Source organism: Dendroctonus ponderosae, unplaced genomic scaffold, assembly GCF_020466585.1.
Source record: "Dendroctonus ponderosae isolate FM_Combo_2020 unplaced genomic scaffold, Dpon_F_20191213v2 Dpon_F_20191213_1, whole genome shotgun sequence".
Lineage (NCBI taxonomy): Eukaryota > Metazoa > Arthropoda > Insecta > Coleoptera > Curculionidae > Dendroctonus > Dendroctonus ponderosae.
Genome location: NW_026017110.1, coordinates 24031657 through 24056276, shown reverse-complemented (window position 1 = coordinate 24056276; position 24620 = coordinate 24031657). Strand labels below are relative to the sequence as shown.

The window sequence follows — 24620 nt, the reverse complement described above, 5'->3', positions numbered from 1 at the left end:
ATTAAAATCGTTGAACTTGATTGATGCCAAAGACAATAAGGTATTTTCCAATTATGAACTGAACCCTTAATAATTATCCAGTTTGCGTCAACTTGCGCAGCAACAAATTTGAAGATTTCCTATAAATTGCAAAGTGCATCAAAGTTGAATCAGTTCCAGTGAATTTGTTGTTCCACAGATGTAAGTTGAAGAAGCCATAACAAATACAGATTTTTCTGTTGGCACAATTTTATAATTAAATTTAGATTTCGCATGTCCGTCACAATGGAAAATCCGGAGTTCGTCCGGAACACCGGACTTTTTACTGCATCCAACACCTTTCCATTGCTGTTGGTATCGGTTATCAGTTTATATTACGTATATTGGAGAATTTCGAGAAGGCGAATGCTCGAATTGGCTGAAAACCTTCCTGGACCCAAAGGATGGCCCATTTTGGGCAATGCTTTAGAATTCACCGGGTCGCCACATGGTTAGACACAAATTCTTCAAGCAATTAAATTATAAAACGGGGATAATTCTGATATTTTCCAGAAATATTCATGCGGCTTTACCAGAAAGTCGACGAGTTCGGAAGAGTGATTAAACTGTGGATTGGACCAAGGCTGCTCATCTTTTTGATCGATCCTAGAGATGTTGAAATTGTCCTCAGCAGTCATGTCCACATTGATAAGTAAGTTATGGAAAAACCGCTTTATTAAGATTTTTGTTGCAATCACTGGGTGCTGTTGCTGTGCAGTGCCCGGAAGAAAAACAGGAGAAAGTTTATCTATCTACTTGTATAAATCTATCGCTATTTCCAAGTATTGGATTTCAAGTTAAACTGTGACAAAAGCGATTTTTCAATTTGAAGAAAAGTACCATTGTGCGAATTGCAGATCACCAGAATATCGATTCTTCAAACCGTGGTTGGGCGACGGTCTTCTGATCTCCACTGGGCAAAAATGGCGAGCTCACCGAAAATTGATTGCTCCCACCTTCCACTTGAACGTTCTGAAGTCTTTTATCGATCTGTTCAACAAAAACAGTCGCGAAACAGTTGATAAACTCAAAAAGGAAGTTGGGAAGGAATTCGATTGTCACGACTACATGTCCGAGGCAACCGTCGAGATTCTATTAGGTAAAAAACTAAAAGGATTTCTGCAAGTCAGAAGCGTAATATTTCGAAAATTCTCCAGAAACTGCAATGGGTGTGAGCAAGAAGACCCAAGACCAAAGCGGCTACGACTACGCAATGGCTGTGATGAAACTGTGCGACATTCTCCATATCCGCCAAACTAAAATCTGGCTGTACTCCGACTACATCTTCAACCTGACCAAACTCAGCAAATACCAAGCCAGCCTCATTAGCGTAATTCACAATCTGACCCGGAAAGTCATCCAAAAGAAAAAAGCATATTTCCAAGAAGGAATTCGAGGATCCATGGCGGAAGTTCCCGAAGAACTAAAAATGCAAAAGTTCGACTCGAACGTTCCTACTAAAACTACCACCGTTGAAGGAACATCTTATGGCCAATCGGTCGGACTTAAGGACGATCTTGATGTAGACGACGATGTAGGTGAAAAGAAACGAATGGCTTTCTTGGATCTGCTGATCGAAGCTTCCCAAAACGGGGTGGTAATCAATGACGAAGAAATCAAAGAGCAAGTTGATACCATCATGTTCGAGGGCCACGATACGACTGCTGCCGGATCCAGTTTCTTCTTGTGCCAAATGGCAGCGCATCCAGAGATCCAGGAAAGAGTGGTTCAGGAACTGAACGAAATTTTCAAAGGCTCAGACAGGCCGGCAACGTTTTCAGACACCTTAGAAATGAAGTATCTGGAAAGGTGCTTATTGGAGACCTTAAGACTGTTCCCTCCAGTGCCTATTATTGCTCGTCAGCTGCAGCAGGACGTGCAACTGGGTAACTAACAAAAAATTCATACCGAGATGTTGAATAGCTAATTTTTGCGTTTTACAGCTTCTAACCCTAAGTTTAAACTGCCTGCGGGAGCAACAATTATAGTGGCTCAATTTGGAGTCCACCGATTGGAGGAGTACTATCCAGAGCCGGAAAAATTCAATCCAGACAACTTTTTGCCTGAAAGAGCTGCCGCCAGGCACTACTACTCATTCATTCCGTTCAGTGCTGGTCCCAGAAGTTGCGTGGGTAAGTTCAAATTCAATAATTCTTTTTATTCGAATGAATCTAAAAGTGTCATTTTTTTATCATAAGCGATGATCATAAAGAAGCACTTTTCTTTACTGTTCATTTGCTTTAGAGGTGTGATAAGCGGTTATTTTTCTGTAACTGGTTACAACGTTCCAGTTTCACTTTGGTAATAGGTTTCAAAATGCGGTTCCAAAAGGAACATGTTCCTTTCTACATTTTTCATTAAAAATGCAGAATGATGATGGTTAGATAAGTAAATAGTGATGATATATAATGATTTCCTTTATTCAAAACATAATTATTAACATTGATCAACTTAATATAAAATATTCTAAAATCAAAAACAAAACATGGGTCAGAAGTAACTACTCAAAGAACAAAAAACTGATAATAAGCCAGAGTGATTAAATAAAATATAAGGCTTATGTGCGAAAATGTTAAAAAATCTCATTTTCACTTAAAAATGTATTCACATTTAAGAGTAAAACTTTTTGCAGATGCTTTTTACTGATTCTTGTTCTTCGCGCGTTTATGATAGCACCCGCTTTAGAAAATAATCTCTAACATTTCGTATCACAATAACATTAAATAATGCACAATAACACCAAACAGAAATACGTGTTTGGCAAACTTGGACGAAGTATTACTCGAGATAATTTTGGTACAACCCAAAAAATTTTTTTTTTACTATGTCGACCTTACAACGCTTATTACTATTCAAATAATTTCCATTTCATCTCTGAATTTATATTTAAAAATGGCCAGCTTGCTTAAATGCAAGTGCACATTCTGCTTAGAACGTTTGTTATTTTACATTTTATCTGTGATCGAATTTATGTCTTAGATTCTTAGCTTGCTCCTAGCTCATATGCAAGTACACATTCTGCTTAGTTTGCTGGTAATGGGCATATAACCCCTAAGTTTCTTGAGAGAAATTGCTTTTTTTAAGATTTGTTACAGAATGTCAGAAAACTAAATACTTATAGACTAAAATTGCTGAATTATATCATCGCAGCAACTAAACAAATGTTCGCTGGTTCCTGGAGAACTGAACAGTAATTCTTATAAACGAAAAGTCATACACAATCATCAAGGCAACGCGCAACTACACACAACATATTTTCCGTTGACAAATGGTTACTGAAACTGCTGCAACTGGATAGAGCGCTTCACGATGCCGCATCGGTTCTGTGCTGAAACGAACCACTTTTTCACGTTTATGAGACGGTTCCAAAAACAACCTTTAAATCGGCAAACAGCTGCAGCTGGTGCGAAGTGCGCACAACTGTTCCAGGTTACACGTTAAATAACCGATCATCCCTAGTGCGCACCGCTGTTTCGGTTTTATGAGACCGTTCCAAAAAAACCGGTTAAATCGGCTAGCTATATCTACAGTTTCAGGTTACACGTTTGTAATACTGTTATTTTAGCGGTTAAGTTAAATACCGACCATCCCTAATTTGTTTTACTTTTACGCACAAAAAAAATCCGTTTTTTGTATCAAAAACTACTATTAAAAAATTATAAACAAACAGTTTCATCATCATTTTTTTTTATTAGGACGCAAATACGCCATGCTCAAATTGAAAATCCTGCTGTCTACCATTTTGCGAAACTACAAAATCTACTCAAATCTCCGCGAAAATGACTACAAATTGCAAGGTGACATTATTTTGAAGAGAGAGGATGGTTTCAGGATCAAACTGGAGCCCAGAAAGACTTGCCCCTGTTGAGTAGTCCTTCATGGATTTAGGTGTTTGTTTGGCTTATATTTATTCGAATACGATCCATTGTAACAAAGCCACTGTCTTTATTAGGAGAAATATTGCTAAATTGTATATTTTTAATATGATTTACTCAGCAAAGAACAATAAAGTTCATATAAAGTAAAAATTGAGTTTTTTATTTGATTCTGAGCAGTTAGCAAAAATGTGCTCACTATAGTCAAATAGGCTGTTGCTTACCTAAGATGCAACGTTTTTTTATTACCACAATTCACAGCTTCAGACCACGGAAGAAATTGACGTACTGTCGCTTGTAACGTTTTCATTGATTTCGGCTTCGTCTGGAATGGTAAGTTGCAAATCATCGTCAACCGAATTGTTCTGCAATAAAAAATGATAACTTTGTCTTCATATTACCCTTGGAAAATTCGGAGTTATCTTCAACAGGGCTTCAAGAAATAGAACTTTTTCTTCTGATTAAAGAAATTTCCATAAATTCTTAAAAATCTCATCAATCAATGCGAAATCCCCCCAAAATATATGCAAGTAACTGAAAAGTTTCTCTGCTGTCGGCACTTTTGTTGAAATGCGTTCTTTTCTCTCTCCATCTAAAGGAGGAGAACGTTAATTGCTGTTCTTTAAACATGCAAGTTTCATTTGCCTTCGATCCTGCTCTCCTGGTAAACAACCGATTAAATCGGCGTTTAACTGAACTTGGTTCAGTTAAACGACGGTTCAAGCGGCGGTTGAAAGAAACCCCTGGTTGAATAGCGTGCGCCCTCCCACCCAAATAATTAGTGATAGGCACTATCGAATGATTTGGACTATCGAATAATTATTAAATGAATGATTGCAACTATCTAATAAAATTATTCGAATTAATTCATTCATTGAATAGTGAGCGCCATCTAGTACCTTGTAGAAAAGTTACAAATTACAAACTTACAGTCTTCAAAAAATTTAGATTAAATCATATTTTTAATAATAATATTCCTAAGTTTGATTTTTGAATATAGATGTTTTCATTTTATCGAAATTCAACATTAATTATTAATTTAATTTTTGTTTGATAGATGTATTTTTCTTTTTTGTTGTTAACTATTCATATAAATGATGATGATAAATAATGATAAATACATTTATTTTATCTCAACGTTTGCATTTCCTACGTTTTTTGGAAAAAATATAGAAAAACTACAAATGAGTCGTATTTAAGCCTGTTGCTAATAGTAGGTACTTATTCAAAATGCAAATATCGATATAGCACATTTTTAATAAATTAATTTTTGATAAAAAATCAGTATCAATAAATAAATATTGCATATATCTGCTTAAAAAGTGGAAAATTTATTATTTAAAGTCTGAATTCGTTCATTGCAATCGATTTAAAGCTATCTGATTATCCGAAATTAGAAAACAAATGAATAAAACAATGCTATCGAATAATTCAAATAACATTTTAAATTACAACTATCGAATAACTCGCTAGTTTTTATTCGATAGTTGTCACTGAATGAAACATCGCTATCGAGTAATTCGAATAAAATACAACTATCGAATAGTTTCATAGTTTTTATTCGATAGTACCCATCACTACTAATAATCCCTGGCAATTTTGTAGAATCGGGTTGATGTAAGTAGTTTATCGAATTCTCCTCATCCTCCTGGACTCCTGGTAGCAAAACATTAAAAAAACCACTTAAACTCCTATATATTTGTTTGCTTCGATGTGGATCCTGGAAACTACCTTCTATTTTAGACTTTGGAAGTGTGATAAAAAAAATTTCATGTTTTTAGGGGAGAAGGAAAATAAATCTAAAACCGAAGTTGCCTCTTTTGCCATCCATCTGATTCACATATCCATATCTGCCCGGGCCAGCAATAGAACAGAGTGCATAAAATAATTATTTCTGATCGATTTTAATTAAAAATACTTAAGAAATATTGATACTATACCTTTGATACCACAATGCTGGATAACGCATCAATATCCGAGAGTTCATCCTCGAAGTCAACAGCTAAAAACTGTTCCCAAGCAGTAGCATCCATTGTACTGGTCAGAATATCTTTGCCAGATAATTGAATATTTCTTTGCTTCCAAAACGGCTCTCTAAACAACACACTTTGTTAATTCCTTAACTCATTCCATGCTCCGTTGAACCACCTGGAATCCTTCCATTTGGCCAGCTTCAGGAGATTTTCAAACCCATCAGCAAATCGCTTATCAGTTTTTTGCAATAGCGGAATATATAACGGCATCAACTCCAAACCTGTGTTACCGGAGATAAAACCAAGCAACATTAAAATCTTGATATTTACCCGATGAAAGGGCAGCCACATTCCTGACCTGATCAGCCTCCGCCATCAATCCAATCGAATGAAAAGTATGTAGAGCATCCGATAGCAAAGGGGTGGCTTTATGCGGTTCTCCGCAGGTGAGATAGTACTCTCCCAAGTACCTGTAAGCTTGAGCCAAATAGAACTGAAATCCGTGCTCTTCAGCCATGGCTTTTAGAGCTAGCAGAGTGTTGAGAGCCAAACGAGTACTTCCATGCCTGCAAGACGCTTTTCTTGCAAATTTGCTCTATTTGCATGATTTGCTTACATTAGGTAAGCCTTTGATAATTCCACTCTAGCTTCGCACATTCCCTTTTCCGACTTGAGCTTCGATTGAATATAAAATGCCTTATTGAAAGTGCTGACCGCATCTTTGGTTTGTCCCAGATTTAACTCACATTGCCCCTTAATATACAGGGCCATAGTTTCTCCGTCGTGATAACAAGCTGAAATTAAATACAAAGAGGCTCAAGAATGTAATGCAACTCTTGCGGTAAATTCTCCAGTTCTTTCTAAAGACACTAAAGACTTCGTAGGTTGATTTAAAATTGATCCAGCAGTAGTGGTTTCAGAATGATCGTTTCCTCGAAGCCTGTTGGTAGAAGCAAGAAAGTTTAAAGGCTCAACTTCTAAGCTGAAATAATTAAAGCTAAAGCAAGAAGCGAAAATTAAAAATAAATTTCTGCAAATATTTTACCTTCAACAGCACGTTTCTTAGCCAAACTGGCAAATTCCAAAGCCTGATTACAATCAATTTTAAAAAATAGCTTCGCTTGTCTCATGTAACACAAGTGTAGCAGATAATTGGCACTCATAAACAAGGTGTTTGAAGAGTCTGTTTGCTCTGGAAGAAACGACTTGACATTCCAACTTTTCCCCAACGATAGTTCCCTTGTAATACTCAGCTCCTCCTCGGCCTTTTCGAAATTCTTAACTGAAATCTCGGTATTTTTTACCCAAAGTAGCATTATGTTAAGTAAACAGTTCAGTACTTTTTTCGTATAGAATCCTGGCATATACATAGCGTGAAATTGCTTCATGCTTTCCACTAAATGCAAAAGTATTCGCAGTACAGATGCACTGTAAAATGAGATCTTCGGCAAGCCAAAACCAATCCGAGTAGTTAAAAGCAAAGTCTATGGCTACCCGCAGCATTGTGTCGAACTCATTTTTATAATTGCCTGGAAAAGCACAAATCAGGCACGTTTTCAATTGCAAATTGCCCAAAAGCACCTTTCTTGTGTTCATCTTCGGCTTGCATTAGAGCATCGCTGAGTTTCTTCAGTTCGTTGTCGCTGTGCCTCAAAGCAGGCCGAGTCCAGACAAAGCTTTGCGGTCCTGCTTCGAGCCGTAACTGTTCGTCTATTTGGAAAAGCTGTTGGATATAAGCTTCAGTACTTGCATAACCAGTTTCTTCTAATTGTAAAATTAGAGCTTCATGAAACGGTAGCTTGAACCTTTCAATTTAAATTAGTCGTGTTACGTTGTGTATAAGAATTCTCAACTAACATTCGAATATCATTCAAAGTATATTTTGGTAGTTCCGCTCTCATTCTTCCAATTTCTTTTTGCGTTTCCATCTTCCTCATCCGTTCGCGCTTTATAAAGTTTTCTTCAAAATCAAAAGTGTTCGTAACAGATTTTGATCTGCTTAATATCTTCGATCTGGAGACCGACTTCAGTCGAAACATTTCAACGAGATCGGCATACACAGGCTTTTTCTTGGCCATTCTCTATTTTAGATGTTAGATCACTTCAAAATGATGAAACTTAGTTTGACAAAATGAAATTTGATAATAAAATAACTGGTACTGCGGTCACTGAAACAATGAATTAATGTGACGGTTATGCAACATTACTTCAACTCAATGGTTTTTAATGCTATTTGTAAATATGTAAAAAGAAAATTTTCTACAAATAAATTGTTGGAAATTTCTAAATGGAATATTTTAAAAAAATTATAAGGTTTTTTGAGCAGTCTGTGATAAAGGCTTGTTTGCATCCAGTAAAGAACGAACTCTTTAAACTTGTAAAGCTGCATTTTTTTAAGTTCCCGCTTTCAATATTTCGTCGCCAGATCAAAAGAGCACTGAAAATTTATTTTCTCGCAAATTGCCAATCGAACTGTGTATAAGTTTACTGTTTTACCTAAACGAAGCCACGGTGGGTAATAACGAAAAAACCGTAAATCGCAAAAAAAACATAAAAAATACCTTTCTTGATCTCCTGGTGGAAAGTATCTACTTTCGCCACTGTTTTACCCATTACATATTTTCTTCATCCCGTGTGGAAAGTAATAATTTTCGTCACGCACGCTGACAGTTTGACATTGTCACTGACTGTCAGCTGACTGTTTTGACATTTTCAAAACCTTATGCTTTTTCCGGCTAGTTTCCACCGAGGATCAAGAAAAATAGTCTGCCCTCGGCTTCATGTAGAACAAACTCGACTAGGAAAATGTAGAACAAACAAAAATACATTCAAAAGTCAATATTTACAAAAAAATGGCCTATTCACAGTTCATTTTACTTCATAAAATTGCTTTACATCAATAAGAAGTAGGTACATTTGAGGCACTCAGAACCATAGGGGCCATATGCAACCAATATTACAGACGCCAAAATAAATTGAATAATTCCACCTACAAAGCAACACGGCCAAAGATGGTTTAGGGCCAGTGTGGTTTTAAAAGCCACTATGGTTCTGAGTGCCTCATTTTAGTCCCTTTCCACTCTTCTCCAAGAGTTTAAATGGTCGACTACTAATATAAATTTAAGTTAGCAACCGTTATTCAATTTCAATCAATAATTATGTTGACTTGGCTATTTTCCTCCAGATGTTAACAGATTTATTAGGGCAGCTTTCTCCTTTTCCTTCTTCTTGACAATGTCTATACACCGACTCCGCCAGGTACTTTTTCGCAACTTGATCGGGCGACTTCCAACATAACGTCCTGTAAACACCATAGAAAATTAGCCATTTCTTAAAAGTCTTAAATCCAATAATTACCATTCATTTCTTTCATCGCTTTGGTAAAGTCAGCTGGTTCCTTGAAGCTAACAAATCCGTAGCCTTTACTTTTATTTGTCCTTTTGTCTCTGATGACTTTAGCTCGTTGAAAGGATGGAAATTTATTGAATGTTCTGGTCAACAGTTCGTCCGTAACATCATTACCGAGGTCTCCGCAAAATATTCTAAAAATGATAATAGGTAAAAAAATGTATTAATGGTGAATCGGAAAACGCATTTTTCTTAATCTCCTGGTGGGTATCACTTTTACCCATCACACATTTTGATTTGACTGACTGACTGTTTTGACAACATTTTTAAAGTTTTTTTTTTTACTACCTTATCTTTTCACGGCTGTTTTCCACCAAGGATGAAGAAAAACAGTATACGGTACGCGAGACAAAAGTCGAAGGCCCGCCACTGCATGCATGACGCTGTGAACTTAAAGCAGTGGCGGACCTTCGACTTTCGCCTCTTGTACCGAATACTATTATCTGTTTTCCATTGAATGAAAAACTTCGGTTGCCTCGTGAAAAGTAACTATAGTAGCAAAACTTTTTTGGGGGCTTTTAATCAACAGCTTATATTCGATTGGCAATCCAACCTTTACAGTATTTGCTCAAGCCGCACTCAAAAAAAATCATACCTGAAATCATCGTCTGCCCAGTCTGTAAGCGAATTATCCTCCCAAGTTTGGCCTCCCGCCGTCCTCGTAAGTTTCCTGTTTTTAGACCCCTTTCGTTTGTAGTCTTCTGGGCCAAACGATTGGAGAGCACTACTTGCCTTTCCTGTAAAAATAGTCAAGAATTAAGACAATGCATCCTACTGATTAAAAACCGTAATTACCTTGAGAAATGGCCAATTCTGCGCTAACTTTCTCGTTCTTCAGTTTTTTCAGTTTCTTTTCCACCTCACTTTGAAGTGCCATAAAGTCCACCTGCGACTGCGATGTAGCAGGCGTTGCGGGAGTTGCAGCTGAAGCAGGGGCCGGTGCAGGTGCAGGGGCAGGAGCTTGGGGTGCATGAGACATAGTTTTCTGGTGCGCTAAAAACACATAAATCATGAATATCCCGGTAAATTTAGAGTATAATCGAATGTCTTACCGCGATAGATTGTAGGCTTTGCCGATACTACAGCAGGAGCTGAAGATAACACTTGTTGAGGGGCATAGACCTTCTTCCCAAGCTGATGGGGAATCAGCATACGTTGCTGAGGTGGTGGAGGAATGTTCCCAAATCCTGGGATATATGTTGGGCCTATAGCGAAGCCACCCATCATTGCCTGGCCAGATATTTCAGCCTCAAACCTATAACAAAAAATGTTACTTGTTATAGTTGCCAAGTAATTCCTGAAATGGGTTTGAAAAATTACGAAAACAACCTTTAGCATCTTGTGGTGCTTGTGTCGTTTAAGTCCCTCAGAATTTTTAGATTTTGCTTTTTTTACCTTAAAGAACACTTCAAATTAAGCACTTTTGGCGGAAAAATTTCCTTTTGTTTGTTTGTTCCCTCACAAAGTTTGCTTTGGCTTAATTTATCGACCCTTCAGGAAAATGTTCACTGAGAGTGCTTACTTAATTTAAAGTGATCTTTAAGGTAAGAATAGAGAAAACTATAAATTCCGAGGACTTCACGACACCTTCATCTGCATGTATATTGATCCCGCATGTGTTGGGCTCGCATGTGTAAAGAAAATACCAAATAAAACGTGCACAAACCTGCTCATCTCGTCTTCCATTTGTCTAAATCGGTCCATTGCACTTTCTTCTCTATGGCACAGATTACAAACTATTGGTCACCTCTATGGTCTATGGTAAATCACTTTTTCAGTTGTTCACTTGATTTCACTGTGTACAAGTTCATAGATGAATAGTCTCTTGATAGTATTGATAAATGCTTGTTTCTATCTTTGGATCAATCGTTTTGTCCTACTTGTCATAGATAAAGACACTTTAGACAAGACAAGCTACTTGTCTCTTGTCTTTATCGGAGTTGTCCACCGTCACATGTGTCACTTTATTGAAGCGGCGATGTCATATTGTGGTATGTATCATTCAATCCAGTGAAATGAATCCAGTGCATTGAACCAGTTAAAAACCTCTGATTTTCTACAACTTTCGAACTCTATCCTTTTAATGTAATAATAATTAGTATATCAGATTATTTCAAAATACAAGTAGCTCGTGTATGGCATGGTTAAAATAATATTTAATGTAAAAATTAAAGTATACGTCCAATGACTTTTACGATGTTGCCGAAAATAGATCATGTTCCACGTGCATGCAAACCAAAATAAATCTGTAATTTTGGATTCGAGCACAAATACTACGGCAATCACTATACTGAGTTTAGTATAGTAAAAATAGGCATAGATAATTATTCGCATGTAAAAAATGGAGATCAATGATATATAAAATTGACATATCCCAAAAGGTATAGAGTTTTAGGGAGTTTTTCGCTGGGCAAGGGCACATGTCCGCATTGTTCTGACATAAAATTCCCCAGATCCTTGTTTCCGGAATAATCCGAGTTGATATGTAGTGAAAACAAAATCGTTCCGTAATTATTTCAGCTAAAATTGGCCTTTTCAATAAAAATGATGCATTGAAATGTAAAATGTATTAAATTTAACAGTTGCGAATATGAACGGTAAGAACTTTTTCAGTCTGACTAAATCAGAAATTTGCAAGTTTCTTTGTAGACCTTTGGCTCTGATCATTTGTTTGTGTTGGTTCTTTAAAAATATCACTTATTTCGTAGAAAATTGAAGATTCTTACTTATAGATATCTTTAAATGATCAACTGAAAAGTCGAGAAAGACATAATTTATCCCTTTATCTTCAGGTGTCTGTGGAAAAGACAGGTGAAAAAGTAACTGAAGTAATGAATGAAGCCTTTGCATTTAACACTTAAAGGGGCTTTTTGCCATTCAAAAGACACTGTGTTTTCGTTTTAGGAATTCCTGAAGTATCATTACTCGAGAATTACGGTACATTAGTTCGCCATTACAAAAAGTATTTTTTATTGGATAATACCATCCATGTGGACTCAAAAACATAAATAGAGTGCACTGAATGAATAATAAGAGCATTTCAAACGGAATGTACATATATTACTTATTCAATTTTCTGTTCCTGCTGTGTAAACATTTGCAACTTTAAGCTCTATTCATCTCTAAATTATGACGAATGATGGGGTTTCTTCGTCGGGTTTTCTATATAAGACAATATTCGTTACTTAAACCCTTCAAGGCTTTTGGAGCAACCAAACAATCCCTTGTTTGTGTCATTAAAGAAGCATGTTAATTCATGAGAAAAACTCGACATTGTTTTACCTTCTTTTGGGTATCAACACAACAAAACATGCACGCTTTCATTGCAAAGGCATTCCGAGTACGTCTCAGAGAAAAATATTCTGCTATCTTAAACAATCGCTAAATACCTACTTTGGAGAGATCCGCAATGGAAAAACACCTAGACTGACTCTTGCCTGCCGTTATCGTTGATAGTTTTATAGACATTAAAATACCTATATAGAAACATGATAAAAAAATCGCTTAGAATGAGTCGAAACTGTCTATTATTTCGAATCTTAAACTTCTAACGTGATTTTCAATTAGCTTGTACTAGTAGACTGCGATGTATTTTGAGAGAGTTTAAATTTTGCGGAAAAATAGACCTCTACCCCTTATGAAATTTTCTGCCAAAAACCAAAGTTTTCCTGCCTGTTTTGATTGCTTCCTATCTGAGTAGCTCCCCAATATGCAGTAATATGTGAGTTGGTTCGAGTCCATAATAGTGAAAATATATTTGATTAAAGATCGCAATTGATCAAAAATCGCGTAAAGCGTAGAAAAATGTCAATTGTCTCGAATTTGAACTTTGCAGCGTGTTTTATATGAGCTTATTGCGTTGAAAATTATGTAGAAATCGATGCATTTTTAGAGAATTATTATTTTTCGAAAAAATCGACCTCTACCCCTACGAGATTTTCAGACAAAAATAAAAATTTTACATGCTCATTTTTTGAGCTCAATGGATTGCTCCAACATAAGAAGTTCTCCAATATGCATATATAAGTTGCTTGTATATAATAGGGATAATTAATGACTGCAATCGATCAAAAACTACTTAAAACAGACCAAAAATGTCAGTTATTTCAAATTTAAAATTTCTAGTGTGTTTTCAATCAGCGTCTTGCATTACCGGTTTCCTTGGAATAAAAATAAAAATAAGGAGTTTCCTTGGAATAAAAAAATAATAATTGATAAATAGACAATAAATGACTGAAGCCCTCAAGAATTGATTTTGATAAAAATAAGGCAAAATTCAATGCATTTTGAGTAAAAACATATTTTCCGGGTACAAATCGAAATTTTGCATGCGTCTTTTTTTTGCTTATTTTATAATTATAATTCTCAAATACGTTTTAAAGACACGGCAAGAAACTGGCAGAAACCGTGCACAAAAATAAATGAGAGCCAAATGAGTCGTCCAAACACCAGAACAAGAAGTCAACAAATGCAAAAGTGAATGTAGGGAGAGTATTTGGAAAATCGATTAATTCAAAAGCACATTAATTTATCATAAAAATGATATAGGTAATATTTTGAAGATGAACAACATTGGAGATGGTTGTTTTGTCCCCAACACGAACAAACAAAGAAAAGCAGCAACCTTGTAGCATTCTGGACCTTTTGACTGACAAATCTTCAAATCAAATAGTCTGTTAAGCGGAAAACTTGTTTACGGTGTTTGAGTGTACAATAAGGAAGATATCGCTCAAAGATAGTGGCCGCTTAAAATGGGCCAAAAATGCCAATTACATATTTCGAATCTGGAGCTTCTGTATTGTTTTCCAATGAGCTCGTTGAATTTCTCGTCTCATTGTGATGAAATTAAAGTAGAATTTAAGGCACTTTTATACCGATATTTATTGAGAAAATTGTTGACCAAAAATCAAAATGTTACATGCTTGTTTTTCAGTTCACAGGATTGTTTCTGGTTTAACAATGTCCGCAATTTGCATATATAAAGTGTTTGAGTCTATAATAAGGAAGTTACCATCGGTTATATTGGTAGTTTCTTAATATACATGTAGGTTTCCAATAGGAAATCAACCCTTACATTGAGCTATTTAAAAAAATATTTTTCTTAAAACTAACTCATCACATTAATCTTTTACCATCACAAATCCTTTTCATAAACTAAATTTACTTACTAGCTTCGACATCGTTCTCCCAACTAATCATTTTTCCCGCTGTTCAACTTCTTAAAGGAACATTAATAAGAAAAATACCCATCTGGTCTGTAAAACTCATTCGTTATTTTGATGATTTCGAATGTTTTGCCATTGATCTATCAACTAAATTGAAATGTAATTAGGCTCGATAGCTTCATATAATCTTCAAAGAGCAGTTACACTTCTATTCTTTGGTGATTGATTTTAGCTCTCTGGAAGCGTGCTTTTAGTCATTTGTTTAGCTGAACTAATTAACTCCCTTTAAACGTTTTTTTTTTCATAATATATACCTAGTTGTTTAATAACATACTTATGCTAAATCTGACCCATTCATATTATGAACCTGCATGTACATTTACTAACAAAATACCCAATTGGTAAAAAATATTTTTTTAATCATCATCAATCAATATCAAAATTTTTAGTGTATAATTCTATGTCTGGCATGACAGATATTGGTATGGTTTGGATGGGATCACCGCCGGCAACCGGAGAAGTTCCCGTTGGAATCTTACCACCTGATTCGAACGAAATGCTTTTGGATCAAACCGAAAACATGTACTACACTCCATCCCACCACAGCATGTCCAGCCAATCTATGGACGATATGCACAGCACCATGCAAAGTTCCCACATGGTAAGTGACGGCAAAAACTATAGAAGCATCTTGATTTTCTTCGTTCACTTTAGGATACTGGAGAAAGCTTTGACATGATGCACTTTATTGACATGAAAACTGAGCAAAGCAACGATTCAAGTTACATGGAAGATGATAATTCGGCGCCTGTGTATATGATTACCACAGCCACACAGACATTACCATATTCCACTGGAAAAATTAAGCCTGTAAAACATCCGGGACTTGTGTTGAAAACTCCCATTGCGTATCAAGGGAACACTGATCTATCAGTTATTCCCATTCAGAAAGATGGAATTGGTTAGTAGCAAGATTTTCTTAAAATAGAGGAGCGATTTCTATCGGCAAATCAATTCCCAACTTTTTAATAACACTTTTAATGAATGAGTATTATGTTATTATTCTAGCGGTGTGCGAAAAATGTGGAGCAATAGGCGTCAAACATGCTTTTTATACGAAGGAAAGAAGATTCTGTTCCCTGGCGTGTGCTAGAGGATATAGCGGCTTTGTACCTGAATCAATGCAATCATTGCCACAATCACAGCCACAATTTAAGAACCTTTACGCTAAATATCGTTATATGATGATGGATAAGAGTGACAACGAGGACGACGACGACGATGACTATTCAGATTGTTATATCGACCCCAGGTAACTGCAAAAGTCTCTAATCTGTTGATCATGGTAATAGTAAAGCTTTGAGAAGTGGAAAGTTTTTTTATTGGTTTGTTTTATGCAATCAACTTTTCTGCTTTCAGACTGCCTCAACTCGAGAAATATTCTCCAATATTGGATGGTTCTGCATTAAGTGTTAGAAAAAAAACCTCTCAATTGAATTCTTTCAGCTGGGATGCGCAACTTAGTGATAGATATTTTGTTGCTGCTCCTGTAACTTGTTTTAAGCATGCTCCCATGGCAGATATTTGGGAGAATATCATGGTTGGAATGAAGGTAAGGCCCAAAAAAAAATTGAAAATTGCGCTATTAAGCAATGCTTGCAGTGATTGTAACTTGCATGCTTACGTTGTTAGGTCGAAGTGGAGAATACAGACTGCGGTAATACAGACACATTCAACGACTCGTTTTGGGTGGCCACCGTCATGAGAATCGTTGGGTATAAGGCACAACTTAGATATGAAGGATTTGGAGCCAATGACTCAAAGGATTTTTGGGTCAGCTTGTGTTCAAATCAAGTAAATTCATATATGTGAAATGTTTTTTTGCTATTTCTATTCTTCTTAATTTTCGTAGGTTCATCCGGTAGGTTGGTGCGCCACTAGAGGAAAACCGCTTATACCTCCAAAAACCATAGAAAATAAGTACAGCGATTGGAAAGATTTTCTGAGTAAACGATTAACTGGTTCTAGAACACTGCCGTCAAACTATAGCAATAAAACCATCGAAAGCCTTATATCCAGGTGATTTTTTCTGATTGAAATTTCATGATTGTGAAACGAATTGTTTCAGATTCGATGTTGGCCTTAACCTAGAGGTAGTTGACAAAAACCATATATCTCAAGTAAAAGTAGCTACTATTCATAAAATAGTTGGTAAACGACTCAACGTTAAGTACTCTGATATGCCTCATGATGACGCCGGATTTTGGTGTCATGAAGATTCTCCACTTTTGCACCCAGTCGGGTGGGCCAAAAAGGTTAGTAGTTGACGACATTAAAACTAAGTTATGAACAAAAAATCAATTTAGGTCGGGCACCATTTGATAGCTCCCATTAACTATTTAGAGCGAGTAAATCAAGATATATTTGACGATGAAGATGCAACTGAATACTTCTTTAATCCCATACAAATTGGATCGCAGAATTACCACTCATCAGGTAGAAGCATGTTCCAACTAGTTTCATTATCTATTGCCCTATTTATTATAATAATATTAACTTTAGGATTTGCTGCCGGGATGAAACTTGAAGCGATTGACCCATTAAATCTTTCGTCGATATGTGTAGCCACAGTGATGGATGTGCTTAACTATGGCTATATTATGATTCGAATAGATACTTACGAGTCAGACCTTTCAGGTACAGGTAGAGTAACATTTTAGCAGTTGTTTTCAACGATAAGTGAACATGTGCTAAACAGTTCTTTTCAACTATTTCAGGTGCCGATTGGTTTTGTTATCACGTCAAATCGCCATGTATATTCCCAGTTGGATTTTGCAATAAGCACAACATTCCTTTGACACCGCCAAAAGGCTATGATCAGGTATCAAAACAACGTACCTTAATTGAAGCACTGCTACCAATTTTTTTATGGTCGTAGGCAACATTTGAGTGGAATTCGTATCTCTCGGAAGTGGGAAAAGTTCCTGCAGATCCGTCTTTGTTCAACACGTATGTGCCGCTGCATGGATTCGTGCCGGGCATGAAAATCGAAGCTGCAGACTTGATGGATCCTCGACTAGTTTGCATTGCAACCGTCAGTAAAGTTGTTGGCCGATTACTCAAAGTAAGTTTTAAGCTACATGAATGTTTCCAAAATTCGGTGATAATTAAAACAAACTCTTTTAGATTCATTTTGATGGGTGGGAAGATGAATTCGATCAATGGCTGGATTGTGAGAGTTCAGATATCTACCCAGTGGGTTGGTGTCAGAGCGTTGGTCATAAGTTGGAAGGACCGCCTGTTCAAAATAAGCCAAATACGTCTCAAGTTAAAAGCCCTAAAGGTAAAATACTCGAACCAGGTAAATGACAAAGCCACGCCAATTAATCTTCATTTATTCCATTGACTTGAAACTCCCATTTTAGTTAAATAATCGATGCATTTCATAAGTGCTTAATTTTTTCAGTAAAACGAAAATATCGCAAAAAGAAGAACAAAGAAGGATCAAAGGCCAGTTCATTTGGAAGCTCATCCACTTCACATTCTACTAAAATTTCCAAGGTAATTATTGGAGTAAACGATAAACTGAGCTAATTTATATCGGTAAATTTAGAGCTTTCAGACTGAACCTTATGAGTTTGGCGAGGACGAGGAGCCGTTTAATGACGAGGACGCTGAGAAAGAGGACGGGGATGACCAGTCAATAAACATGGACTCAAAAAGTGTTGATAGCGAGGATAATCCAGGTCCAGAAACCGGTTGGTTGCTTTTTTCTAGCCGTGTTTATTGTAATTAACGCTATTTTTAGGTCAAGAACCGGAAGGACCCGATCAAAGCCTGCCCGTTCCCAGTAGTGAATGTCAAGTAGCTCAGAATAACATTCAAATTAGAAGCGAACCACCAAAACCTCCATCCGAAAGAAAACCTTCAGCTCACGTAAGCTTTTATAATATCGAGCACTTTAGTTTTATAAAAAATAAGCCTTTCTGATTAAAAGTGTCTGCTCCCCTGTAAACACAGATCCAATTGTTGACACTAATTTATGTTTATTTGCAGGTTTCTACTAATTCAAATCCCAAACTAATTCCTAGATTAGTAGACAGCTCAAATTGTACAAATGAGTCAAACGCCGAATTATGCCCCAATGAGTGGAATGTATTCGATGTGGCCCAATTTTTGAGGGTGAACGATTGTGCCAATTATTGCGATGCATTCAGTAAACAGGTAAATTAGAAATAGGACCAGGCTGGATATAAGCCGCTAATAATTTATATGTTGCGCAAGTTGCATCCAGTTGTGTTCTATTCTCCGCATATCGCCACGTCGGTGGTCTGCCCTGACTTCTATCTTCACGGGTTCTCCATTCTAATAGTCCTTTGGTCCATCAATCATCGTTGAGGCGTGCTATATGGCCTGCAAATCAACATTTTAGCTTTGTTATTTTCTCTATGATCTCTACCCACGTTCTTAGAATTTCCGTGTTCTTTACGTGGTTTGTAATTCTTTATTTGTATTTATTTATGTTGTTTTTAGTGAGCGTAAGTGTTTCGCATCCGTATGTTACCACTGGAAGCACATATTGAGTGTCACCTTTCTCTTAAGGCTCATGGGGCATGTTCGCTATCAAATCTTCTTCGTCTAGTGCCGTCTTCTACTGGTTGGCATCATTATGGCTATCTGTATTTTGGAGACAGATGCGCGAAATAAGGATCTAGTACTTCTTCTATACCACTCTCCAAGTTTTTATCCACGGTGTCCGTCTTCATCACGGTGCTCGTCGCCCTTCAATTTTTCCCTCTATTATTAGCTGAAGGAAGCGGCATTTCTCGCCCCTCATAACAAGTTCCAAAGTTAGTTTAAGATCACGGTCTTTGTATTTAGACGTAACAAGACATTCCGTAGTCAGTTCAGGAAATCTTAGTATGCGACGATAAACCCACATTTATATAGCATAGGTTCAGTTTATTTTCCAGTCTGTAAGTGATTATTTTGGTGAAGAATCCCGCTTTTCAACTTTGAGGAAAACAATTTTCCAATTGTTAGTCAGTGTTTTTATTTCTGTTGTTATGGCTATTAATAATGCATGATGCGGTTTTTTACATTTTATTAGATATTGCTCATAATACATATACATAATAATACTTATCAATACAATCACGATCACTTTTGATTAACAAACCGGGTGCTTCCTTTACAATGTTACCTGGTTAATGCGAATGCAAATTTTTAAATAAATTATACCTTCTAGAACAAAGGCTGACTGTTATACATACATAATACTATTTACATAACGAAATATTCGAAGAACTAAGAGCTATTAAAGCTTAAACATCCACTTTAAGACTTGTGTTCAAATTCACTCAATATTTTATACAACATATCCTTTATCGGCAGCACAGTGTACAAAGTAATCATCATATATGGACTGTGCTGTTGTCTTGAACTCTTCCACGTTCTTTGCTTGCCAAAACAAGACTGCAGATTCAAATTCCGTGATGAGTGCTTTGACTTTAGACGTGGTATCGTTATAGTTAGTTGCAAATTCGTTAAGCATTACAATATCGTTCAGTACGGCAGCCGTTGTAAGGCAAAGATAAAACGGTGAAAAATCGGTAAAGTTGAAAGGGCATTGGTAGATTCTTTCTCGAATTGTGTAGGTCATTGCCAGGCTAGTCTTTGAAGGTTCCACGAAGTGTACTGTGGTATAATTGTCAAATACCTCATTGATACTGTCCAATTTATTATCAATTTCTTCAATGGAAGATTGAGATTGAGTGTGAATTTGGTGAATTGCCGAATAGACACATGAACTAATATCAATGCCTGCAAGTTAAAATATTGTTTAGCCATTTGCTTATTGACATTCGTTTAGTAAGTACTCACTTTGAGTGAAAGCTTCGTGTCTCATCGATTCCAAATTTCTGAAGTGATTGCTTTGGATGTTATTGATTTGTTGAATGTTTTGGTATCCTCCATAAATGTCTAGCCCTTTAGCAAATTGCTGAGCTAAAGAGACCGATACTTTAATGGCCAATAATGCCACTTGCTGCGATTCTTCTACTATCGCCTCCAAATTTAAGATAAATGAATTGTAGTCGAATGTATCCGATATTACCAGGCCCAAAGTTTGCAACTTTTGCTGGATAGGATCGGTTGATGTGTATGAATATTGGGGCAGAGCCTACAAGTAGTCATGCAGTCCATTAGTTTACTATTTTATCTTTACTACTAGTCACTTCACAATTAAAATAGGTCGTTTTGAAAAATATTGAACTTACCTTAGTAGCATACACTGCAACACAGAAAATAGTGAAAACGTTGCTGATCATTTTGTGCACGCTTGTTACAAGATTAGTATTCAAATCGCAAGTGAATAATCATTCAGGATGTTCAACTATTATATATCTCCAGTACTTCTGCACCAAAATGTACTTGTTTTTTCCTGTATAGCTGCTCATCATCATTAAAGATGTGTTTTGCAGTCTCTAAAAATATCTGAGACCCTTGTAGATAAAATCTCAGTTTGAATTACCTTTTAGTATTATAGGGTGATTTTTTGCAAATAACGTCCATATAGAGTAATTATTACAAGCAAATTTAATCGATAAAAACTAATTTTTTGTTTAGGCGCTGTGTGCAGATTTTGAGGTATAGAACTTAATTTCGACTTTAAACCTGGAAATTGGTTGTCTAAATGTATGTTAAGGGTTTGGCAAAATGTTGTCAAACTAAATGTTCAGAATTCTATGAAACGTTTTCGGATTTTGGCTACTCTGTATAAATATGCGTGGCATTAATCAGCGCTTTGAAATTGAAAGACAAATAGCCGTTTGTTAAGTGTTTACAAATGCTTCAGATTTTTTGAACTCCACTGTGGCGCGTATTAATACTAGTGCACTTGTACCCTGCATTTATCTGTTGGCTCGGCTCAATTGATTAAAAACAGCGGATTTTTTACATAACAGTTATGTACATTTTTGGAATATTCTTATAACACGTAATAGTTGTAATGATACAGCTGATGCAATGCACATAATCCGCAGTAGGAGATAAGCATTTTAATTGTGATTCATTATTTAATTAGTGACGTATGTCGTACGGAATTTCAGATTTTCAGCCAGTGTTCTTGCATTTTTTGACTGGCTGAAATCGCAGAAAAACTATTATTGTTTTGCTCCAAAAAAATATTATTTATCATCTCTCAGCTGGTTTTCGCGTGTTTAGTAAACTTATTTTGCTAGGAGATAGCAGATTATGTTATCAACATATGTACTTTAAATGCGTTGCTTACTATTTTTTCTCTTTTAGAAAATCAATGGAAAATTGCTTTTGAATCTCAACAAAGAGGATATTTTGGAGTACACTGGTGGCAAAGTGGGCCCCAGCTTGAAAATATTCGACCTCATTCAGCAGCTAAAAATCAAAGTAAAGCCGGCGCAACTGCGCCAATTCAATCTGAAGTCCCACATTAAAAAAGTTTTATAGTGCCTGCACAGTTAATTAGGTATGTATAAGTAACTTTTTATTTTATTAATACACTTTCATATTAGGTTTGTTGAGCTGAGAATCTAAAATTGAGCTAAAAATGTTATTAGTTTGCTTATTTAAAGGTTGCATATATGTTAGCAATTTCTATTGGAAATGATCTATGCCATTGTTTAATTTGAAAGTTACTTTAAATGATTAGCAGGTGTTTCTTGAATTATTTTAATGTTATAATTTACGAATATAAGCATGGCGTTCGGTTATCGCTAAGGATCGATATGTAATTGCAAATACTTACAAGTTTTACTGATACTGGGTGACTGGGTCAATAAAGCGTTGAACCAGCAAAACTATATCTGATAACACCCTGAAATATTTGTAATGGAAATAAATACGTTCATTTATAAACTTTCCATACAATAATTGTTTTTATTAGAAAACAAGCAATTTGAACTACAAATTTTATCAATCATCAATTTCGTAGTTCAAATACGTTCATTTATAAAATTTCCATTGAATATTTACAAAAACATATAATATTAACGGCAGAAGCAATGGTAAATATGCTTAAAATTGTCAACGAACAACACAATATGTTTTTAATTTTGGCTCTACGAATCATCATTACTTTGATATTTTCCGTCATAGTAGAAACCACTTTTTATATATTTTTTTGTTTTCAGGTAGACTCATCATTGAGCAATCTAGCTCCATGCTGGCCTTGAATATACGCTTTGTCAGTTTAAAATATGGTTCGGACAACCTCAATTCAAGCTTGAATTTTTAAGGGTTTGTTGCTGCCTGCCAACATTTATTTACATACATTTTATGACTGTTAATGAGTATTATTGAGCATTTTATTTCAGTTGATGATTAACCCCTATAAGAAGGGTTTGATTTTAAAAAGCAGTCATAAAGTAAAGTATATGTACATAGATACTTAAGCAGACAGGACACAGGTCGATTCTGTTCATTGGCGTCATTCATTTTAGGATGTAAAAAATCAAACCAGTGTATGAGTAAAATTCACTGATTTATCATTCATCATCATCAATCAGATTGTTGGTGAATTTTATTGATTGGGCATTTATCATTTTTTCAATCAAATTGTTGTTATGCAAAAATCTTAATTTTTTTGAGAGAATTATTATACTCCCATTGGTTCTGTACTGCCCCACACAAATAACTGACGCCAATTTGAAGTCACCTTGTAAACGATGTAAATAGGAGATTACTTTAGACAGTTTTTAAGAGTATTTTAACAGAATCTTACAACAAGAATGCCAGTGATGGGTATAACTATATACTTGAATTGTGTACACTCTAATCAGTATCTCGATATGTTTAATTGAAACAGTCTAATATGAAAAGTAATAAATGAGCATTCATTTTGAAGCAAATGCAGAATGGAATAAATTCTTCTCTTCACTGAAACTTAACCAAAAGTATTTAAAAAAAAACAAATAGACGAAAACTTGGTTGACTCATAAAATCAGTATTTTAATGGATAGTTCTGCCATAGAAATTATTTTACTATGTATTTGTCAGCGCCAAATATCGTTAGTATTTTTAAAGCTTAACACATCGTATAAATATTGAGATATTCTTATTTTCTTAACGGAAAGTTTGATTTATTTTATAGCCATAAATAAGTGTAAAGGTTTGTGATTTGATTCCCTAATTTAATCTTCTAATGTTTGATTATGTTTTTCTAGAAAATTAAATTAAATTTTGTCTCATTTTCATACTTAATAAATAAATATTCTAAAGTATTGGAAAATTGTTTAAGTATCTACCTTTTATTTGATAGTTCTTACAAAGGATTTCAGTTTTTTTGAAATTTTGTTGGTCATTTCTCCTGATCGAATCAAATCGAACTGGTTTAATTTAAATCTTATTCCCTTATTTTTTTAGTTTTTGATCAAGTCATAAAAATTGCCTTAACACATTTCTAAGAAAAAAGAATTCACTTTTCTTCTTTCAGTTATGGACAAGGAATGGAAAGGGAGTTTATTCATGTTTAATTCAAAATTAATTAAATTCGGTTTGAACATTAAAACTGACAAGGGTTTTGAGATCTGTATTCATAAATATACTGTTAATAAAAATCAGTGTCAACACGAGGCCATTTTGGTCGTATAAAGTTTTTGTTATCATTATAAAGTGCCTCATTTTTCAATTCTGCATGTGCAGATTTTTAAATTATTTTAGGCGTTTTAATGAAACTTGATACCCCAGGACCTATTAAGAAATATATTTTTCTGCGCTTGAAGACGCGAAATGCAGCAGCGTGGTTTGCAGTTGATATAGTTTAAAGTCTCTGACTATTCTTTAATTTATGACAATATTAAATATAATGTAATAAGAAAATATGTTCTTATTAGTTGACTCGCGTATCTAACAGTTGAAAATTCTTATTTTTTTATAGGCATTAAGAAATGTTTTGGTAAAGTGCTTTCTGTTTGTCGATAGTATATCAAAATTCACCTTTGCGAATATCTCGTCGTAACTAACCCAAACCGAGGCAATTTTCTTAATTGTTTTTTTTACAACTTCTTTTTGGGTATTTCGCCTCAAAAATGTTTGTCTTTAAAAAAGACAGAATTTCGTCACGTCTTTTATTACAGATTGATAAATAGTGCTCCTATTTCGCAATAAGAACGAATTATTTATCAAAAAGTAATCAAGAACTATCA

General features: G+C 35.4%; 5 protein-coding genes across 13 annotated transcripts; 2 read left to right on the top strand and 3 right to left on the bottom strand.

Moving 5' to 3' along the window:
• The first annotated feature begins 95 nt into the window (after positions 1 to 95).
• On the top strand, positions 96 to 4046 carry LOC109534271 (cytochrome P450 4g15). The gene is made up of 7 exons (XM_019899873.2): positions 96 to 180; positions 246 to 469; positions 532 to 670; positions 876 to 1117; positions 1176 to 1904; positions 1962 to 2150; positions 3714 to 4046. Exons 2-7 carry the CDS (start codon positions 253 to 255, stop codon positions 3884 to 3886), a joined length of 1689 nt encoding a protein of 562 aa, XP_019755432.1. The 5' UTR covers positions 96 to 180; positions 246 to 252; the 3' UTR covers positions 3887 to 4046.
• Positions 4036 to 8597, bottom strand: LOC109534264. Of its 2 annotated transcripts, XM_048660991.1 has the most exons (10): positions 8428 to 8597; positions 7724 to 8034; positions 7448 to 7671; positions 7207 to 7395; positions 6912 to 7148; positions 6483 to 6660; positions 6197 to 6432; positions 6042 to 6147; positions 5834 to 5987; positions 4036 to 4258 (listed from the first exon to the last, which is right to left on the bottom strand). In XM_048660991.1, exons 2-10 carry the CDS (start codon positions 7942 to 7944, stop codon positions 4157 to 4159), a joined length of 1647 nt encoding a protein of 548 aa, XP_048516948.1. In that variant the 5' UTR covers positions 7945 to 8034; positions 8428 to 8597; the 3' UTR covers positions 4036 to 4156. The 2 variants fall into 2 exon arrangements, with proteins under 2 accessions (XP_048516948.1, XP_048516949.1); XM_048660992.1 differs by having other exon boundaries at positions 7724 to 8597.
• A 92-nt stretch (positions 8598 to 8689) lies between these two features.
• On the bottom strand, positions 8690 to 11209 carry LOC109534272 (RNA-binding protein 42). The gene is made up of 6 exons (XM_048660995.1): positions 10941 to 11209; positions 10327 to 10529; positions 10070 to 10267; positions 9870 to 10011; positions 9224 to 9408; positions 8690 to 9167 (listed from the first exon to the last, which is right to left on the bottom strand). Exons 1-6 carry the CDS (start codon positions 10976 to 10978, stop codon positions 9037 to 9039), a joined length of 897 nt encoding a protein of 298 aa, XP_048516952.1. The 5' UTR covers positions 10979 to 11209; the 3' UTR covers positions 8690 to 9036.
• Positions 11210 to 11237: 28 nt separating this feature from the next.
• LOC109538314 (polycomb protein Sfmbt) lies at positions 11238 to 23374 on the top strand. Of its 8 annotated transcripts, none has more exons than XM_019905538.2 (19): positions 11238 to 11265; positions 14916 to 15100; positions 15154 to 15400; positions 15508 to 15751; positions 15859 to 16051; positions 16132 to 16293; positions 16352 to 16518; positions 16568 to 16754; positions 16806 to 16935; positions 17002 to 17136; positions 17217 to 17320; positions 17378 to 17563; positions 17626 to 17800; positions 17906 to 18000; positions 18053 to 18197; positions 18248 to 18375; positions 18496 to 18663; positions 21748 to 21943; positions 22608 to 23374. In XM_019905538.2, the coding sequence occupies exons 1-18, from the start codon at positions 11253 to 11255 to the stop codon at positions 21922 to 21924; spliced, it is 2841 nt and encodes a 946-aa protein (XP_019761097.2). In that variant the 5' UTR covers positions 11238 to 11252; the 3' UTR covers positions 21925 to 21943; positions 22608 to 23374. The 8 variants fall into 8 exon arrangements, with proteins under 8 accessions (XP_019761097.2, XP_019761089.2, XP_019761072.2 ...); XM_019905530.2 differs by having other exon boundaries at positions 17002 to 17142; XM_048660989.1 differs by lacking the exon at positions 11238 to 11265 and adding an exon at positions 11672 to 11871 and having other exon boundaries at positions 14889 to 15100.
• On the bottom strand, positions 19527 to 20914 carry LOC109538343. Its single transcript, XM_019905550.2, has 3 exons — positions 20718 to 20914; positions 20323 to 20620; positions 19527 to 20262 (listed from the first exon to the last, which is right to left on the bottom strand). The coding sequence occupies exons 1-3, from the start codon at positions 20766 to 20768 to the stop codon at positions 19808 to 19810; spliced, it is 804 nt and encodes a 267-aa protein (XP_019761109.2). The 5' UTR covers positions 20769 to 20914; the 3' UTR covers positions 19527 to 19807.
• Positions 23375 to 24620: the final 1246 nt, after the last annotated feature.

Excerpts from the sequence above, each read along its gene's own strand:
- LOC109538314 (XM_019905504.2), top strand. Across the intron at positions 15,401-15,507 it reads CATTCAGAAAGATGGAATTG|CGGTGTGCGAAAAATGTGGA; the intron begins GTTAGTAGCAAG and ends TTATTATTCTAG. Across the intron at positions 17,801-17,905 it reads AGGTAAAATACTCGAACCAG|TAAAACGAAAATATCGCAAA; the intron begins GTAAATGACAAA and ends TAATTTTTTCAG.
- LOC109534271 (XM_019899873.2), top strand. The coding sequence starts at position 253 with ATGTCCGTCACAATGGAAAATCCGGAGTTCGTCCGGAACACCGGACTT. Across the intron at positions 470-531 it reads ATTCACCGGGTCGCCACATG|AAATATTCATGCGGCTTTAC; the intron begins GTTAGACACAAA and ends GATATTTTCCAG. Across the intron at positions 1,905-1,961 it reads GCAGCAGGACGTGCAACTGG|CTTCTAACCCTAAGTTTAAA; the intron begins GTAACTAACAAA and ends TGCGTTTTACAG.
- LOC109534264 (XM_048660992.1), bottom strand. The coding sequence starts at position 7,944 with ATGGCCAAGAAAAAGCCTGTGTATGCCGATCTCGTTGAAATGTTTCGA. Across the intron at positions 7,672-7,723 it reads ACTTTGAATGATATTCGAAT|GTTCAAGCTACCGTTTCATG; the intron begins GTTAGTTGAGAA and ends TTAAATTGAAAG. Across the intron at positions 7,396-7,447 it reads CGAAGATGAACACAAGAAAG|GCAATTATAAAAATGAGTTC; the intron begins GTGCTTTTGGGC and ends GTGCTTTTCCAG.
- LOC109538343 (XM_019905550.2), bottom strand. The coding sequence starts at position 20,768 with ATGATCAGCAACGTTTTCACTATTTTCTGTGTTGCAGTGTATGCTACT. Across the intron at positions 20,621-20,717 it reads TTGCAGTGTATGCTACTAAG|GCTCTGCCCCAATATTCATA; the intron begins GTAAGTTCAATA and ends GACTACTTGTAG. Across the intron at positions 20,263-20,322 it reads ACACGAAGCTTTCACTCAAA|GCATTGATATTAGTTCATGT; the intron begins GTGAGTACTTAC and ends TTTAACTTGCAG.
- LOC109534272 (XM_048660995.1), bottom strand. The coding sequence starts at position 10,978 with ATGGACCGATTTAGACAAATGGAAGACGAGATGAGCAG. Across the intron at positions 10,012-10,069 it reads AGAATTGGCCATTTCTCAAG|GAAAGGCAAGTAGTGCTCTC; the intron begins GTAATTACGGTT and ends CTATTTTTACAG. Across the intron at positions 9,168-9,223 it reads AGCGATGAAAGAAATGAATG|GACGTTATGTTGGAAGTCGC; the intron begins GTAATTATTGGA and ends TGGTGTTTACAG.